This window comes from Trachypithecus francoisi, unplaced genomic scaffold (assembly GCF_009764315.1).
Source record: "Trachypithecus francoisi isolate TF-2019V2 unplaced genomic scaffold, Tfra_2.0 Lachesis_group21, whole genome shotgun sequence".
In the NCBI taxonomy this organism is placed as follows: Eukaryota; Metazoa; Chordata; class Mammalia; order Primates; family Cercopithecidae; genus Trachypithecus; species Trachypithecus francoisi.
In genome coordinates, this window is record NW_022681467.1 from 30,647,089 (window position 1) to 30,665,761 (window position 18,673).

At 46.1% G+C, this 18,673-nt stretch overlaps 1 protein-coding gene across 3 annotated transcripts in view; it reads right to left on the minus strand.

Moving 5' to 3' along the window:
• The window catches only part of EDEM2 (ER degradation enhancing alpha-mannosidase like protein 2), a 33,443-nt gene extending 15,895 nt beyond the window's left edge, over positions 1-17,548 (minus strand). Inside the window, exons 1-7 of one of the 3 annotated variants that reach the window (XM_033186208.1) lie at positions 17,340-17,547; positions 16,999-17,109; positions 14,874-14,913; positions 11,956-12,061; positions 7,763-7,888; positions 4,612-4,823; positions 1,485-1,626 (exon numbers count right to left, since the gene is read on the minus strand). In XM_033186208.1, coding sequence (XP_033042099.1) covers positions 1,485-1,626; positions 4,612-4,823; positions 7,763-7,888; positions 11,956-12,061; positions 14,874-14,913; positions 16,999-17,109; positions 17,340-17,446 — 844 coding nt within the window. In that variant the 5' untranslated portion in view covers positions 17,447-17,547. Of the gene's footprint in view, positions 1-1,484; positions 1,627-4,611; positions 4,824-7,762; positions 7,889-11,955; positions 12,062-14,873; positions 14,914-16,998; positions 17,110-17,339 lie in introns of all 3 variants that reach the window. The other 2 variants (XM_033186209.1, XM_033186210.1) reach the window with 2 other exon arrangements.
• Positions 17,549-18,673: the final 1,125 nt, after the last annotated feature.

The following is an 18,673-nucleotide window of genomic DNA, read 5'->3' on the forward strand; positions in this document are numbered from 1 at the left end:
GATGGGCAGATCACAAGGTCAAGAGATTGAGACCATCCTGGCTAACATGGTGAAACCCTGTCTCTACTAAAAAAAACCACAAAAAACTAGCTGGGCGAGGTGGTGGGCGCCTGTAGTCCCAGCTACTCGGGAGGCTGAGGCAGGAGAATGGCATGAACCTGAAAGGCGGAGCTTGCAGTGAGCTGAGATCCGGCCACTGCACTCCAGTTTGGGTGACAGAGCGAGACTCCCGTCTCCAAAAAAAAAAAAAAAAAAAACAGAACAACGATAACAAAATATTGTATAGACGTTATGTGAATTTGTCTCTTTGGTAAGAGACAGAAAAAAAAAGAAATTATGTAAATTTGGTGTCTCAAAATACCTTTTTTTTTTTTTTTTTTAAAGAGAGGGGGTCTTGTTATATTGCCCAGGCTGGTCTCAAAACTCCTGGCCTCAAGCAATCCTCACGTCCAAAGCACTGGGATTACAGGCGTGAGCCACTGCACTCAGCCTCAAAATACCTTATCTGATTGTACTCACCTATTTTCAGACTGTAGTTGACCGTGGATAAATGAAACCATGGAAATCAAAGCTGTGGATAACAGGGGACTACTGTAGCTATAATAGTAATAATAATTAGGTGCTCAACAATTCCTCAATATTGCTAGTGTCTAAGGGCCTGGAGGGAACGATGTATTTATTCAACAGAGATTAATCTATTACCTACCACACGTAAAGCACTGTGAGAAACATAAGATGAATAAGGCACGGATTCTGCATTCAATTAGTAGAGCTGTAACTGTTGATAAGAGCTAACTGCAAGAAAGATGCTAAAGGTCCTAAATTCTGAAGAAGGATCCAGCTACTTCCTGGGCAAGGTGACATTTAAGTTAGGCTTTGAAGGGTGAAAAGAATTTGGACACAGGAAGACAGGAAAAAAGACATTCTAGGCAAAGAAGACGCTATGTGCAATGGCCAGGAGATAAGAAATACAGGGCTACATACACAGAATGCAGCATGCGTCAGGTGGCTTTTGCAAGAAGGCATGAAGTGGTATAGTGGGCATGAAGTAGGCAGTGTAAGTCCATAGTGACTCTGAATTCAGAACTGATTCTGCAGGCACTCAGACCGGGCATGGTGGCTCACACCTGTAATCCCAGCAGTTTGGGAGGCCAAGGCAGGCAGATCACCTGAGGTCTGGAGTTTAAGACCAGCCTAGCCAACCTGGTGAAACTCCATTTCTGTAACAATTCAAAAATTAGCTGGGTGTGATGGTGTGCGCCTGTAATCCCAGCTATTCAGGAGGCTGAGGCACAAAAATCACTTGAACCTGGGAGGCAGAGGTTGCAGTGAGCCTAGATTGTGCCACTGCACTCCAGCCTGGGAGACACAGCAAGACTCTGTCTCAAAAACAAACAAACAAACAAACAAAAAAACGTTTTTAAACAAATCACACATCAACAAGAAAAATCAGGGGAAAAGTTTCCTTACTCTGCCCTTTTTACCTAGGAACATGGCCATGAGCTTCTTATCCTGAAGCAGGATGGCTCCTTTCACCAAGTACTCAAAGTAGGAGTCCACGCCAGCCCCAATGCCTGCGTCCTGGGCCACCCACTTGCCAGTGAGCACATCAATGTGGTTGCCGACCTGAGAGAGAGAAAGACACACGGTCCCAAGGGGAAGGCTGATGGCCAAAGAAGGATCTACTCACCCCCAACCCTGACTACCCAGGAAGATGCTAGGTAGGCGCCCCAGTGCTTCTTGGGAGACACACAGACCGTGAGAGGGAAGGGCAAGGCTGGATCATGGCCAGCCTTCCTGTACATCCGCATAGTAGAGATGCATCTCATGCACATTTATGAAGACTTAATTACACACATTGAGCAAAAAACGAAAAAGAAAAATGATTTGGAGTGTTTATGTCCTGCCTAGAGTGAGTGTGAGATGGGAGATGAGAATTTGCTGTTCCCACAATCTGTCCGATTTCTCAGCACTCAGCATGTGATCCCAGTATCTGAAGACACAGGCATGCTTTACATATGTCCATAAATTAACTCAAGAAGAACATTCACCAGGAAGCTAACAGAGTGGTTCTAAGGAGAGAAACCGAATAGCTGGAGACAGGGGCAAAAGGGGACTTCACCAATGTCACTGAGTACCTTTTTTTTATATCCTTTGACTTTTTTTTTTTTTTTAATTGTTCAGTCTCTGTAGAGACTGTTAAAAATTGCCAATGCTGGCCAGGCGCGGTGGCTCACGCCTATAATCCCAGCACTTTGGGAGGCTGAGGTGGGCGAATCACTTGAGGTCAGAAGTCCGAGACCAACTTGGCCAACATGGTAAAACCCCGTCTCTATTAAAAACACAAAAATTAGCCAGGCATGGTGGTGTGCGCCTGTAATCCCAGCTACTCAGCAGGCAGAGGCACGAGAATCACTTGAATCTAGGAAGGGGAGGTTGCAGTGAGCTGAGATCGTGCCACTGCACTCCAGTCTGGGTGACAGGAGGAGGAGGCTCTGTCTCAAAAAAATAAACAAAGATATGCATTTTTCTGTTTCATTTTATTTATTTTATTTTTTGTATTTTTTATTTATTTAGAGACGGGGTTTCTCCATGTTGGTCAGGCTGGTCTCAAACTCCCGACCTCAGGTGATCCACCTGCCTCGGCCTCCCAAGGTGTTGGGATTACAGGCGTGAGCCACCGCGCCCGGTCACAGATATGTATTTTTCATACAACTTAGATCCTCATGGAAGCTGGTAACGTCATTTGGTACTCAAAGAAATAGCTGTTTTGTGTTAGTTTGGGTTCCCCCAGGGGCACAACCTCATTCTGATCGAAAGTAGTTGATTTGGAAGGCGAGTCCCTGTAAACACCAGTAGAGGAGAAGTAAAGTGAGGCAGGGCAAGGGATGCAGCATTTAAGGGGTATGCCATCAGGCAGGTTTCCACCATGGGAACTGGAGTTCAATCCTGCTGGGGAGCTCAGGAATTCAGTGCAGAGCTTGAGCTTCGGAGTGATCCCACCAAAGAGGCAGGGAACTGGAATGTTTATCCACCAACTCCCATCGGTATCAGTTACTGGCTTGAGAGCTACTCATGGGTAGCATTAAATCCTGGTACCCTCAGCCAAAGGCAAGCAAAGTGGCTCCAGCACCAGAGGAGACCCCTAGGCAAAGAGGCGCAGGTGATGGCAGTTGGAAGACTGGCCAGTGTGCATGGAAATGGTAAGAGTTGAGAGGATATGGGCACAGCACCAACAGAGTCTACTACGGTCCCATTGCTGGAGCAAAACCTGCCTGAGATGGACTAAGGGATTCACTACAGGTCTCCAGGGGGGCACTTTTTTTTTTTTTTTTGAGACGGAGTTTTGCTCTTGTCGCCCAGGCTGGAATGCAATGGCGTGATCTCGGCTCATCGCAACCTCTGCCTTCCAGGTTCAAGCAATTCTCCTGCCTCCGCTTCCCAAGTAGCTGGGATTACAGGCATGCACCACCACACCCGGCTAATTTTGTAATTTTTTAGTAGAGACTGGGTTTCTCCATGTTAGTCAGGCTGCTCTCGAGCTCCTGACCTCAAGTGATCCGCCTGCCTTGGCCTCCCAAAGTGCTGGGATTACAGGCATAAGCCACTGCGCCCAGCCTTAAGGGGGCACCTTCTTAAGAGATTTTCAAGAAGTCCTCACACAAGCTTTACTTTTCAAGCTAAATTAGCACCAGACTCTGCATAAAATGTGCCTAGACCTGAACACAGTCTTCCTATGTCAGAATGACTCAGCAAAGTGGGTATTAAAATATTAACGTTACGGCTGAAGTAACTGAGGACAAGAGAGGTTGAGTGACTTGCTCAGAGTCACACAGTTTCGATGTAGCAAGGCCAGGGCTTAAATCCAGTTCTGACTAAATCCAGTGGTATGTCCTGGATGGCTTTGGCCCAATTACTGTTAATCTTACTGGATTATTCCATTTAGAAGCTGAAACTGACCTTAGAGATCATCTGGTCCAAAGTGTGTTCAATTTCCATGGGTTAATAGTACTGGAAGATAAAGGGAAGCTCTGGTGTTAAATAAGTTTGGGAAATGTTAAGTTAAGCAAAGTTGAACAGATCTCTTTACTAGAGGACTTTTATTCTGCTCATGTGCATTCTGACTCTCCAAAAAAGGGGGGGGTATTATGTGTAATATTCCCCTAACTTAAATGGCCAGGACTCATTTTGTCACACAACAGTCATTCAGTATCTCCCAGAACTGGTGTCCTAAGAAACAGCAAATACAGACAGACACTAAAAATGAAGGCCGGACGAGCTGATGAGCTGAAGTCACCACGTGAGTCAGGTGCATGAAATATACAACCGTCTTCCTAGAAATCAGAGAATCTCAAGTGGTCAAAGCTTAATGCAGCCCCTGCTGCCTGCCAGAAAAATGTGCTTTCCCACTCTCCTCCCCACTCCAAGCCAAACTTGAATTGGAAGGTTGGTCTATTTTTGGTGTCCTGAGCCCAAATCCTGGACCACTCCTAAGGTCACCCTAAGTTTTCCTTGGCTTGATTACAACTTATTGCTCAGAGCCCTGGGCCTCATAAGCTGGGGCCAAGGTGGCAACTTTGACTCAAACAGGAAGGGCAGCAGCGAACCTACCAGCCCGATATCTGACCGGCTCTCCCAGAGGCGCATCAAAGCCACTCTGGCCACATCTTCAAACACCGGGTCACCAGTGAGGCTGCTCAGGGTGGCAAATTCAACAATGAAGGTCCCAATCCCTGCCGTACAGGTGACAGGGGTCTCTCCTGGGTTCACGCCATGAAGTAAGTTCACCGTTCCATATGGCATGCCAGTGGGGGTCTGAAAGGCTGAACAATTGAAAAATTATGACCCCGGACAGGAGCAGGGGGATAGGGATAGTTCTGATACACGCCCAAAGCCTGGGACCTTAGCCAGCACTTTCCTCTTTCTCCTGGCTGTCCTGCTAGAGTCTGAGCCAGAGAAGGATAAATGTCATAACTGGAGGGCCCTGAGCAGCCACCCAGCCCAGATGCTGTCAAACACTGCTCTGCACAACCCTTGGGTTCCTGCTCGTGATGAGGGTGCAGGGAGCGGGCTGTGCTCCACACACACTCACTTTAGCTAGAGCACTTTAGCTATTTTTATTTATTTTACACTATGCCTTCAAAGCCCAGGCAGGTAACTTATTGTGATGTAGGCAGGGGGTAAGCCACAGAAAGTGGTGGGGCTTGTGGCACAATGCAAAGAGTAAGCCCCATTCAAAGCCATTCATAGACTTTTGGCTCACACCTATAATCCCAGCACTTTGGGAGGCCAAGGCAGGCAGATCACTTGAGGTCAGGAGTTCCAGACCAGCCTGGCCAACATGGTGAAACCCTGTCTCTACTAAAAATACAAAAATCAGACAAGTGTGGTGGTACACGTCTGTAATTCCGGCTATTTGGGATGCTGAGGCACAAGAATTGCTTGAACCCAGGAGGCAGGGGCCGCAGTGAGCTGAGACTGCACCACTGCACTCCAGCCTGGGTGACAAGACGAGACCCTGTCTCAAAATAATAATAATAATAAACAAAGCCATTCATAGACTTTAAATAAAGATCTCTGCTTTAAATAAAGAGTATAGGGGCTAAATTATTTTTAAAAGGAAGTAAAATAGGATATAAACCACTAAACTATTGATACAGCCTGACCCTGGATTTACAGGTAGGGAAAACCAGGCCTGTGAAGAAGTGATTCAGCCAAAGGCCACACAGAGAGTGTTAAACAGAGCTGTGATGGGAATGCCTGCCCCGTGCCCACCCCTAGCTCCAGTCCAGTTCTCTGCCCGCCCCACCCAAGTGTCTTCTGATTCAAGACGAGAACTAAACCAGCCAGAGGCAGAGATTTCCTCTCCGGGCCTAAAGGTCAAACAACTCCAGAGCAGCCTGTGCGTCACCAATCTGTGAACAAAGGTGTCGACACTTCCAAGAACCACAGGGTCTAGCAACTCTGTCTGCCACAGACAAGAAACTTGCTATCTGGCAGACACCAGTGGGACAGCAAGTCACAACCAGGAAGGGCTCTAAGGAATATTTCAGAAAAGTCAGGCCGTATTAAAAAGAAAGGGAGTGACAAAATCCTGTTTCTTGACCTTTTTTTATAAAATGACCAATGGCCAAAAATAATTAAATAATAAAGGAGGAGCAGCTAGACAGCGTTTCCAGAGTTTCCTCCAGGAATGCATCACACAGGACACAATGTCTGCAACGAAGACGCTTAAGCCATGAGCCATGAGCCATGAGCCATGAGCCATGAGTCATGAGTGAGACCTGAACCCAGTTCACCCACTATCCTCAGCTCTTCCACAAAGGAGAGGCAAGTGCTATGTGAGAGGGATAAAGAGGCCGGGTGTGGTGGCTCATACCTGTAATTCCAACACTTTGGGAGGCCGAGGCAGGTGGATCACTTGATCCCAGGAGTTCAAGACCACCAGCCTGGGCAACATGGTGAAACCCCATCTCTACAAAAAAAATTTAGCCATGCGTGGTGGCGTGTGCCTGTAATCCCAGCTACTCAGGAGGCTGAGGTGGGAGAATCAACTGAGCCCAGGAGTTCGAGAGGCTGCAGTGAGCCATGATCACGCTACTGCACTCCAGCCTGGGTGACAGCGAGACCCTGTCTCAAAAAAAAAAAAAAAAAGAAAGAAAGAAAGAAAAGGGATAAATAAGTGAGATGGCCAAGAGGCTGGTGGAAAGTACAGTGTGACGTGTCTGGGTGTGAACAGTCCTCAGAGCTTCCACCACACCCTGTAGGGAACACAGTGTACAGTTGATGCTACTGAACCTGGTGTTACTGCCTCACTAGACAAAAATACGGAGGGTTGGCCTGTAGCCCTGGACACAGCTTAGCCACAAAACAAATCCCTCTCGTTTTAGAAGTGTTGGAGGTTCTCTAAGCAGTTTCTCCTTCCTGACCTCATTTTAGCCTCCCCAAAACCCGATGTGGTAGGGAGGTGGAAATTATGATTCTCATTCGATAGATGGAGAAATTAAACTGTGGAGAGAGGCCAGACACAGTGGCTCATGCCTGTAATCCCAGCACTTTGCGAGGCCAAGGTAGGCAGATCACTTGAGGTCAGGAGTTTGAGACCAGCCTGACCAACATGGTGAAACTTCATCTCTACTAAAAATACAAAAATTAGCTGGTCGTGGTGGCGGGCGCCTGTAATCCCAGCTACTTGAGAGGCTGAGGCAAAAGAATTGCTTGAACCCAGGAGGCAGTGGTTACAGTGACCTGAGATTGCACCACTGCACTCCAGCCTGGGCGACAGAGCAAGACTCCATCACGAACAAACAAACAACAAACTGTGAAGAGAAAGAGTGGCTTGGTCAAGATGTTGACTGGCAGAGCCGAGTCTAGAATCCAGGGCTGCTAATGCTCACACCAACACCCTTCCCTGGACCCCTGTTACTCCAGCAGTGTGTGAAATAACTGTAGTACCTGGGAGGGGACAAATGGGTTCATTCAAAATAAGGGCAATGGCCTTCCACCCACCAGGCTGGTCACCTTTGACCATCCCCTGCAAACAATAATGAGGTCGACTCATCCATCTGGGTCAGGGCCCCAGCAGGCCCTTAAAATGCCCAGGACACTCCTGATTTCCACGGTGGGTGCCTGAGGGGTAGAAATACCAAATACACCTGGTGAGAAATACCAGAAATTAATTCAGCACTGCCACTCCCATCTTCAGCAAGGGAAGCAGGACCTAATGGACTTCATCTCTGCCCCACCTCTGTGTGGGTCTTACCTGGGAGGAGTTTTCGGGCCGCCTCCTCAGCCATTCTCAGGAGAGGCCCGGAACAGGGCCATCCAGCCTCTACTTCCACCCCAGCCTTCTTGGAGAGCAGATGAGCAGACAGGAGTCCTCCTACCACTACAGATGGCACAGAAAGCAAATGGCACAGTCCAAAGGGAAAGACCAAGGGACCAAGGATCTTTCCCCTGTGCGAGTTAAACCTAAACACTCTATTGGGGGTGCGTGTTCTCAGGACCTCCTGAGGCTATTTCATGGGTGAAAACAAACAAACAAACAAAAAAACCCTCCCTCTATTAGGGTGGCTAACTGGGAAGAAGCTAGAGCCACCTAGTGAAAAAAGAGTCCCTTAATCCCACATATTTATACAGTGTTAAGTTTATGGGTTTTTTCTCTTGGTGTATCACAGGAACAGTGTCTATTTTTTGGTAAGTCCCTATTGTGTTCCAAGCACTAACTATTACTGCCCCCTGTTCATATGAAGATACTGAGGTTCCATGAGATAAAGTGACTTGCCCCAGGTCACCCATCTAGTAGGTGGTAGGGCTGAGTATCTTTGATTCCAAAGCCCAAGCTTATTCCATTTGTCACTCTGTCTGTCTCCCAGTCATCTGTCATATCTGGAGGGAGGGGGTAATGGTGGTTATTACCTTTATTTTACTAATTTATCTATTTCAACTTATTATGCAATATTTAGAACTTTTTTTTTTTTTTTGAGACAAGAGTCTCATTTTGTCCCCCAGGCGGGAGTGCAGTGGCACAATTTCGGCTCACTGCAAGCTCCGCCTCCCAGGTTCACACCATTCTCCTGCCTCAACCTCCCGAGTAGCTGGGACTACAGGCACCCGCCACCGTCCGGCTAATTTTTTTGTATTTTTTTTTGTAGAGACAGTGTTTCACTGCGCTAGCCTGTGATCGAGACCATGAGGTCTCGATCTCCTGACCTCATGATCCACCTGCCTCGGCCTCCCAAAGCCCTGGGATTACAGGCCTCAGCCACCGTGCCCGGCCTATTTAGAACTTTTAAAAAGACACAAAGGTTCTGTACTTGGAAATATAGCTAAATAGATATCCTGAGTGGCCCTCTCACTGAAAATAACTGGTGACCCTAAGCTTCAAAATTCCCTTCGTCCCTGCAGAGGGGGAATAGGAGACCAAGGCCAGGCCTGCCCCAGGTGGAAGTCCGATAAAAGGTCCCTATGTAAGCCAGGCGCGGTGGCTCACGTCTGCAACCCCAGCACTTTGGGAGGCCGAGGTGGGCAGACCACGAGGTCAGGAGATGGTGACCATCCTTGGCCAGCATGGTGAAACCCTGTCTCTAATAAAAATACAAAATACTAGCCGGCGTGGTGGTGCACGCCTGTGGTCCCAGCTACTCGGGAGGCTGAGGCAGGAGAATTGCTTGAACCCAGGAGGCGGAGGTTGCAGTGAGCTGAGATCAGGCCACTGCACTCCAGCGTGGGGGACAGAGCAAGACTCTGTCTCAAAAAAAAAAAAGAAAGAAAGAAAAGAAATCTACATGTATGTACATTATGGTAACACTGCAGAACACCAAAGGGGAAAAAGATCTCAAATGCAGTCAGAATCCATATAATAAGTATTAATGCTGGGTGATGAGCACATCTGGTTCATTATACTATTTTCTCTACTTTTATGTTTGAAGTTTTCCATAATAAAAAGTTTTTAAAAGGAGGAGACAGCCAAAGTGAAAACCAAAACAAGATTCTCTACAAAGAAATAATAAATTGACAGATTACTTCTTAACAATAATGAAACCAGAAGATATCGGAAAATGTTTTCAATACAATGAGAGAAAGTAATCATCAACCTACAACCATACAAACAGCAAAAATATCACCCAAAGGCCAACCAAAGACAGTGGAATAAAGACATTTTCATATAAACAAAAGCTGGGAATGTTTGCGAATCACATACCTGCATTAAAGGAAATTCTAAAGGAAATACTTTGGAGAAAAGGTCTGACACACAAAAAGAAAAAGATAGTCAAAAAAGTGGCAAAAAGGCCAGGCACAGTGGCTCACGCCTATAATTCCAGCACTTTGGGAAGCCAAGGCAGGTGGATCACTCAAGGTCAGGAGTTTGAGACTAGCCTGGCCAACGTGGTGAAACACCATCTGTACTAAAAATACAAAAATTAGCCTGGCGTAGTGGTGCACACCTGTAATCCCAGTTACTCGGGAGGCTGAGGCAGGAGAATCGTTTAAACCCAGGAGGTGGAGGTTGCAGTGAGCCAAGATCATGCCATTGCACTCCAGCCTGGGTGACAGAGTGAGACTCTATTTCAAACCAAAAACAACAACAAAAAAGTGGTAAACATGCATAAATGCAAAACTTCAACAGTATACAACAAAAATTATAACGTATGGAGGGTTTAAAACAAATAACTAAAATATATAACTATAGCATATAGGTCAGGATGTTCTCTAAGCCAGGTTTTGCATTATTCAGGAGTGGAACAAAGATTTTCACTAAATTTAGACTTTGATAAGTTATGTGTATTAAATTTACTTGGAAAACTATGTAAAAAGCTAGATATTGTGCATAATTTCCCTATTGGTAAGAGGAAAATGGAATGGGGGGAAAAACAATCTAAAGAAGGCATGAAAAAGGGCAGAATAAAGGAACCTAAAGAAGATGGCACAGGGCCGGGTGCAGTGGCTCACACCTATAATCCCAGAACTTTGGGAGGCTGAGGCAGGCGGATCACCTGAGGTCAGGAGTTCGAGACTAGCCTGGCCAACATGGTGAAACCCCCATCTGTACTAAAAATACAAAAATTAGCAAGGCGTGGTGGCGAGCACCTGCAATCCCAGCTACATGGGAGGCTGAGACAGGATAATCGCTTGAACCCGGGTGGCAGAGGTTGCAGTAAGCCAAGATCGCACCACTGCACTCCCACCTGGGCAACAGAGCGAGACTCCATCTCAAAAAAAAACATAAGATGGCACAGAGAGCACAATACTGTAGAAATGAGTGCAAATATATCAGTAATTACAGTAAATGTAAATGGATTAAATGTTTTAGTTAAAGATTGTCAGAATGGATAAAATATAATACACTACTTGCAAAAGCTGTCTCTAATCATAAAACTACAGAAAGATGGAAAGGATAGAAAAAGATACATGGGAAAATGTCAACCAAAAGAAAGCTGGTATCAATTATATTCGTATCAGAAATGAAGTTATTATAAGAACGACCTTCATTCACGGATGACAAACTGGGCTCAGAAGCTGGGAGACACAGCCAACAAGCACAGCCTCAAACTCACGCCAGATTCCTAAACCAGGATTTTAGACCATGTTGTCCCTCTGCTCTCTTCTCTGTTTTAAAATTTTTATGGATCATATGTCTGGAATATAAGTTTAATTGCAGAAAACATACAAAATAATGGGGAAAAATAGAACTCTGCCATCCAGAGGTGACAGCTGTTAAGTGTTCTAGAGGTCAATGCAAATAAGGGCTGTGGTAGCTTCACAAGAATCATTGGAAGTCTGCTATAAATACTGATCCTAGGACCCAACCCAGAGATTCCAATTCATTAGGTTTAGGGTGGAGCTTCAACATCTGAATTTTTTAAAAAGTCCTAAGTGGTTCCTACGGGCAGCCAAGTTTGGAAGATTAATGCCCTAGATTTGCACTGTCCAATACAATAATCACTAACTACATGTGACTATTTAAATTTAATATCATTAAAATTAAATGAAATTAAAAATTCAGTTGCATAGTTGTAGTAGATACATTCCAAATGCTCAAGAACTCATGTGGTTAGTGGCTACCATACTGGCCAAAACACAGATAAAAAAAACATTTCCATCATTGCAGAAAATTGGATTGGACAGACAGTAAGTTCCAAGAAGGCAAGGATCATATCTCTCTTGTTCATAGCTGTGTGCCTAGTATCAAATATATATTAAAGAGGTGAGTAATCTGGTGTATTTCTTTCCAGGCTTTTAGTCTCCTGCTCACTTTCATATCTGAAACTGATGTGGAAATCCTGAGACTTCCCCACCTCACCCTCCAGGAGGGAAGGAGAGCTCTGTCGGTCAGAGGTTTTGGCCAAGGGTCCTGGCATGGTCAGTCCTTAAAATCCTATTTACCACTTCTTGGTTTACAGAGGCAACTTCACACTCTCTTTTCTTTTAAAGGTCCTAGAGAGCAGCCCTCACCTCGAATGTTGGTTTCAAACACAGAGGCGTTCACATCAATATCAAAGTCCACGTTGTCCTGGAGCACTTCAACCACTCTTTGGAATTCTGAGACATTCCCCAAAATCTGGAAATAAAAAAAGAGACCTGACGCTGAGGCTCTTGCATGCGTGGAGGCAAATTCAGAGTCTGGGATCCTATGTTGATGTGGCCCTCACTAATTCCACTTAAGACCTCCAGTTTCTGTCCTAGGATTGGTGACAGCAGAAGAAAGCACTGAGAGCTAGAGATCATCCAGAGACTTCATATCAAGAGACTGATTTAAGTAAATTCCTAGGTCCCAATTAAGAGTGACGATGTAGTCATTTAAATGCACACAATATAAAGAATGCGGCCGGGGGCGGTGGCTCAAGCCTGTAATCCCAGCACTTTGGGAGGCCGAGACGGGCGGATCACGAGGTCAGGAGGTCGAGACCATCCTGGCTAACACGGTGAAACCCCATCTCTACTAAAAAAAAATACAAAAAACTAGCCGGGCGAGGTGGCGGGCGCCTGTAGTCCCAGCTACTCGGGAGGCTGAGGCAGGAGAATGGCGTAAACCCCGGAGGTGGAGCTTGCAGTGAGCTGAGATCCGGCCACTCCACTCCAGCCTAGGCAACAGAGCGAGACTCCGTCTCAAAAAAAAAAAAAAAAAAGAATGCAAACGACACAGAAGTCTTAGGTTTTTTGTTTTGTTTTTTTGAGACAGAGTCTCACTCTGTCGCCCAGGGTGGAGTGCAGTGGCGTGATCTCCGCTTACTTCAAGCTCCGCCTCCCGGATTCTCCTGCCTCAGCCTCCTGAGTAGCTGGGATTATGCACCACCATGCCCAGCTAATTTTTGTATTTTTAGTAGAGACAGGGTTTCACCATATTGGCCAGGCTGGTCTCAAACTCCTAACCTTGTGATCCACCCGCCTTGGCCTCCCAAAGTGCTGGGATTACAGGAGTGAGCCACCGCACCCAGCCAAAAGTCTTAGTTTGACATTTGCAGTAGGTATCAGTTGTTTTTAACCCTGTCTTGTCATGTTCAACCTTGTGGAAAACAGAACAGGTTGGCTGACCCAAAACTAAATTCATTCCTACTCTCTTTACCTCATGGCCTCCCACCAGAGGTTGGAAATCCAGAAGCTTTCTCAGCCTCCTTTGCTGCTGCAGTTGATTGTTTACCCAGTCAATTCTGACCCTTGAGAATTCTACTGGGGGCACTTCTGGGAAGGCTTCTGTTTTCTTAATACCAAGGGACAAACACAGCTAACACGGCTTTTAGTCTCTTTCTGCGTTGAACTCAGAATTGATTTCTGAAGCGATGGCAGCTATGTGAGACCATGAGGTACTAAGCATGAGAATAAAAGCCAAAACACTAACGATACTAGAATGCAAAGCTACAAAGAGCCTGGTCTCTGATAACACGGTTGAGTAGCTGGCCCAACGCTAGAAATTACCTCTAGACTTTCTTTTACTTGAGAAAATAAACCCTTTTTATTTAAACCATTAGCCAAATGCAATCTCAATCTCTCTTCTTTTGACAATAAATAACATCTCAGTTTATCCTCTAGGAATCACTCTTCCCCAGTAGTCACTCCTGTGATTTGGGAGAGGCTGATCCCATCCCTCTGGCTATGGAGTGGGTACCTGACCTGGACCAGTCCAAGACTTTTTTTTTTTTTTTGAGACAGGGTCTTGCTCTGTTGCACAGGTTGGAGTGCAGTGGTGTGATCATAGCTCATCACAGCCTTGAACTCCGGGGCTCAAGTAATGCTGGCCTCCCAAACTGCTGGGATTACAGGCATGAACCACCACGCCTGGCCCTTTTTACCTTTCTAAGCATCAGGTTTCTTTTATATCTTTTGTTTGTTTGTCTGAGACAGGGTTTTATTCTGTTACCCAGACCGGAGTGCAGTGGTGTAATCTTGACTCACTGCAACCTCTGCCTCCCTGACTCAAACAATCCTCCCACCTCACCCTCCTCCCAAACAGATGGAGCCACAGACATGTGCCATCATGCCTAATTTTTTATATTTTTGGTAGAGATGGGGTTTCACCATATTGCCCAGGTTGGTCTTGAACTACTGTGCTCAAGCGATCCTCCCGCCTTGGCCTCCCAAAGTGCTGGGATTACAGGCGTGAGCCACTGTGCCCAGTCGTAAGCATCAGGTTTCTTAGCCATAAGAAGGAGTAAATGTACTTACCTCAAGAAGTTGTTGGAAGAATTACTAAGCCCTACACAAACATACTAATTAGTCACGGATATTTTTTTTTATTTTTAATTTTTTTGAGACAGAGTTTCACTCTTGTCACCCAGGCTGGAGTGCAATGGTGCAATCTCAGCTCACTGCAACCTCTGCCTCCCGGGTTCAAGCAATTCTCCTGCCTCAGCCTCCCCAATAGCTGGGATAACAGACATGTGTCACTATGCCAGGCTAATTTTTTGTATTTTAATAGAGACGGGATTTCACCATATTGGCTGGGCTGGTCTCGAATCCCTGACCTCAGGTGATCTGCCTGCCTCAGCCTTCCAAAGTGCTGGGATTACAGGTGTGAGCCACCATGCTCAACCTGATCCTTTTATTATCATTGAACATGGCTCCTAGAATGTAAGCCTCTGAAAACAGGAGGATGTCAAAGTCTCTGTATCCTCCACAGAGTTAAACAAGCCTATTACAATTCTCCGTACATAACAGGTCCTCTATAAATGTTTGCTAAATAAATGAATCTGCATAAGTTGTAGTTCGTTTTTCCCTATGTAGCTAGGCAACTGCAGCGGACAGTTCAGAATCATGAGATGCAAATAAAAGGCCTAGGAGAGGAATTCATTTTTCACCCACAGTCAAGCTGCCAAAAGAGGAAGGATGTTGGTTATGTAACGGTGGAAAGGAAAAGAAACAGACGAGATACTTACCAGCAAGGTGTCCAGTGCGTCAATTAGAGTCAGAGAAAAACTGCAAAAGGACAGAAATCCCAGCCGCTTAGTAAGAAAATCAAATACCAGACATTATGGCTGCCCTAGATCTGATCCCCCTAAAAGTAAACGAGGCAAAGTAATGCCTCTGCCTGTCCCACTTACAGTCACAACAGAGAAGCCACAGTGAAAATCGCAGGGATCCTCTGACCCACTTAATGCACCTGGGAGGGTTGGCTGATGTAGCTCCATTGTAATTAAATACATCACCTATATTCTGGCATTCTCCTCTGCCATTGGGAGGCAGTATACGATTGTAGCTTGAAGCACAGGCTTTTCACCAATTTTCACGTCTAGGAATTTACCCCACAGTGAACAGCTGTTTGACAGTGTTCATGGTAGTATTGTTTAGAACAGCAAGAGGCTGGAAAGAACCCAACTGTCCGCCCATTAATGGGTGATTAAACTGTGTTATAAACAGTGCAAAACTATGAAGTTATCAAAAAGATTGTCATCAAGACTTCTATGGCTGATGGAAAGATATTCGAATTGTTTTTCATGAAAAAGGGTGGTTTAGTATGTTTCCATCTGTGTTTCAAAAAGACATACTTACTGACAGAAAGCAGATCAGAAATTGTTAGGGTCAGTGGTGGTGCAGGGATGAACTATAAAGGGCCACAAGGGAACTTTTTAAGATGACAGAAGTGTTTCATATCTTGACTGTGATGGTGGTCACTATGCACTTAAAATGAGCGTAGGCCGGGCATGGTGGCTCATGCCTGTAATCCCCCAGCACTTTGGGAGGCCGAGGTGGGTGGATCACCTTAGGTCAGGAGTTCAACACCAGCCTGGCCAAATGGCAAAACTCCATCTCCACAAAAAAAATTATCCAGGTGTGGTGGTGGGCTCCTGTAATCCCAACTACCTGGGAGGCTGAGGCAGGAGAATCGCTTGAAGCCAGGAGGCGGAGGTTGCAGTGAGCCAAGATCACACCATTGCACGCCAGCCTGGGAAACAACAAACTCCATCTCAAAAAAAAAAAAAAGAGTATACTTTATTATATGTAAATTATGCCTTTAAGAAGTTCATTTTAAAAAGATACACATATACACATCTACATGTATAACGGCATAAACCAAGAATATTTCTGGAGAGACACAAAGGAAAGTTAATAGTTGGAATTCTAGGGTATGGGAGATATTTATTGTATATAATTTTTTACCACTTGAATTTGCCATTTGTATTTACTTTGTTTCAACTTAAAAAAATTAAAGCCATCACAAGTTTTTAGTTTAATTTCTCTCGACCTTAGCACATTCGTGTGTAAAACAGGGATAATGGCACCTAACTCGTAGGGGTATTAAGATAATTAAAGGAGATGACACAGTAAAATGTTTAGCACAGTGTTCAATCAATGCCAGCTTCAGCTAATGCAATGATTCTTCACTCAGCAAGGAATAAGCCAGTGAATTCCAGCTCTCATAGATTTTTATTCTAGTGGGAAGGAGAAAGACAAACAGTAGATAAGTGAAAATTAGAGTATCAAAGAGTGAGAAGTGCTACAAAGAAAATAAAACAGGTAACTTGTGAGAGTGACTTAAAAGGCAGTCGTGGGTCATTAGGGAAGCGGATGCTGAGGAGGTGACTACTGAGCTGAGATCTGAATGACAAGTAGCAGCCAGTTACGGGAGGAAAACGGGGAGAGTGTATTTCAGGCACAGGGAACACCAACTACAAACAGTTACGTTTTAGGAGTGTCACACTCCTTCCTTGACCTGAATGCCCACCTACACAATGAAAAGGTTGGGTTTTCTAATTCTTGGAGCCCTTCCACGGTTTCTTGTTACTCCAGAAATTGCTTATGTCCCCACAGCTGGTGCCTGTTACTGCTGGCGCTGAGCCCAGCGATCCAGCCCACCCGGCTAATCCAGGACTTTTTTTCACTGCGAGAGGCTAAATGGATCCTGGAGGCGATAGCAAGAATTGGAGGGAGCGCGGTTGTAGCTCATCTGGGGGCTTTCCGGTGCCGGTGAGGAGACCATGAAGCCACCAGCCCCAGCTGACCCGCCCGCCTAGGCCCAGAAAGTCAGACCCTGGCCGCCCCTTGCCCCTCCGCTCGCACTACCTGCCCCAGGTGTCGTGCCCGTCACAGGTGAGAGGTCGTAGCTCATCGAAGGGAAAGGCATTCTCCAGGTAGCTGTCGTAGGCGTGGTAGAACATGGCCTTGACTCGCTCCCTGGGCGTGGGACGAGAAATCAGGCATGGGGCCAGAACACAAAAACAAGCGGGGGAAGAACAAGATACAGGGCGGAAAGTGGGAATCACTAGCTGATTTCTGCTTGGGACCTAGCGGCGGGGTCCGAGCAAGTCGGGGTAGGAGACCTGGGATGGAGAGAAAGGGAAGGGACCCGGTTCGCGCATCCCATTCCCTGACTGCGAAAAGGGCGGGAACCTGGCCTCCTTCACCTGTAGTGGGCGGGATCTGGCGCGGAGCCGTCGGGACCTGGCGCACCATGGTGCAGGGGCAGCAGCGCGCACAGGAGGCCAAGCGAGATGAGCAGCCGGAAAGGCATAGAGCTCGTGTCCTCTCAGCGCCGCCGCAGCAGCAGCAGCCACTGCAACCAGCTCATCCTGGGAGCTGCTGCGGGTTCTTCCGGGGACCCGCGCCACTGCGCCTGCGCGCTGAGAAATCAGCCGCTCACTTCCGGACTACAAGCCCCGGAATGCAATGCGCAGTGAAACGTGGCCGAAGAGCAACTTGGGATATACGCTTTCGGAAGTGCTGATCAACGTGTCTTAAAGACAGTGGCTGTTGTTACTACTGTTATTAATTAATGTTTTAATAATAACAGCTAGCGTGCATTGAGCACTTATTGTGTACTCGTACTGTACGAAGCATTTAAAATGCATTCTATCATATTTGTTTTAACAACCTTATTAAGCATGAAGGCTGGGTAAGCATGAGAAATGTTCAGCCTCTACCATTATTATGTAGCAGATGAGCCGCAGACAAAACTCCTCAGACGCCGGGTTAAAGAAGGAAGGAGCTTTAATCGGCTGGGAGCGTGGGCTGACTCACGTCTCAAAAACCGAGCTCCCCGAGTGAGCAATTCCTGTCTCTTTTAAGAGCTTACAACTCTAAGGGGGTCCGCGTGAGAGGGTCGTGATTGAGCAAGCAGTGGGTATGTGCCTGGGGGCTGCCTGCACCGGTAATCAGAAGGGAACAGAACAGGACAGGGATTTTTACAGTGCTTTTCCATACAATGCCTGGAATCTATAGATAATGTAACCGGTTAGTTCAGGGCTCGATCTTTAATTACCAGGCCTGGAATGCAGCGGTGGGCTGTCTGACTACTGATTTCACTTCTGTCTTTAACTCCTACTTTTTATTTGAGGCAGAAATTGGACATAAGACAATATGAGGGGTGGTCTGCTCCCCTATTTAGGGATATTAAGCTTCCCAAACCAGTTACTTGTTGATTGTATAAGATACAACTCACATTTATTTGTCCAAAACTTCCACTTTTTTTTTTTTTAATCTCTTGCATTTTCTGATGCTGTCACTCTTGAGGTTTCCTGAAATCCCTTCAGTTCTAGAAATTCATGACATTTCTTTCCTTCCACTTTGGGATGTGGTTACACAATCACGGTCCCTTCAGTCTCCATCTCAAACCGGAAGCTTGCCCCTATCAGCCCTGTAGAATGTCTTAGGTAAGAATGAATACCTTGGTCAGGCGTAGTGGCCCAAGCCTATAATCCCAGGACTTTGGGAGGTCGAGGCGGGTGGATCACCTGAAGTT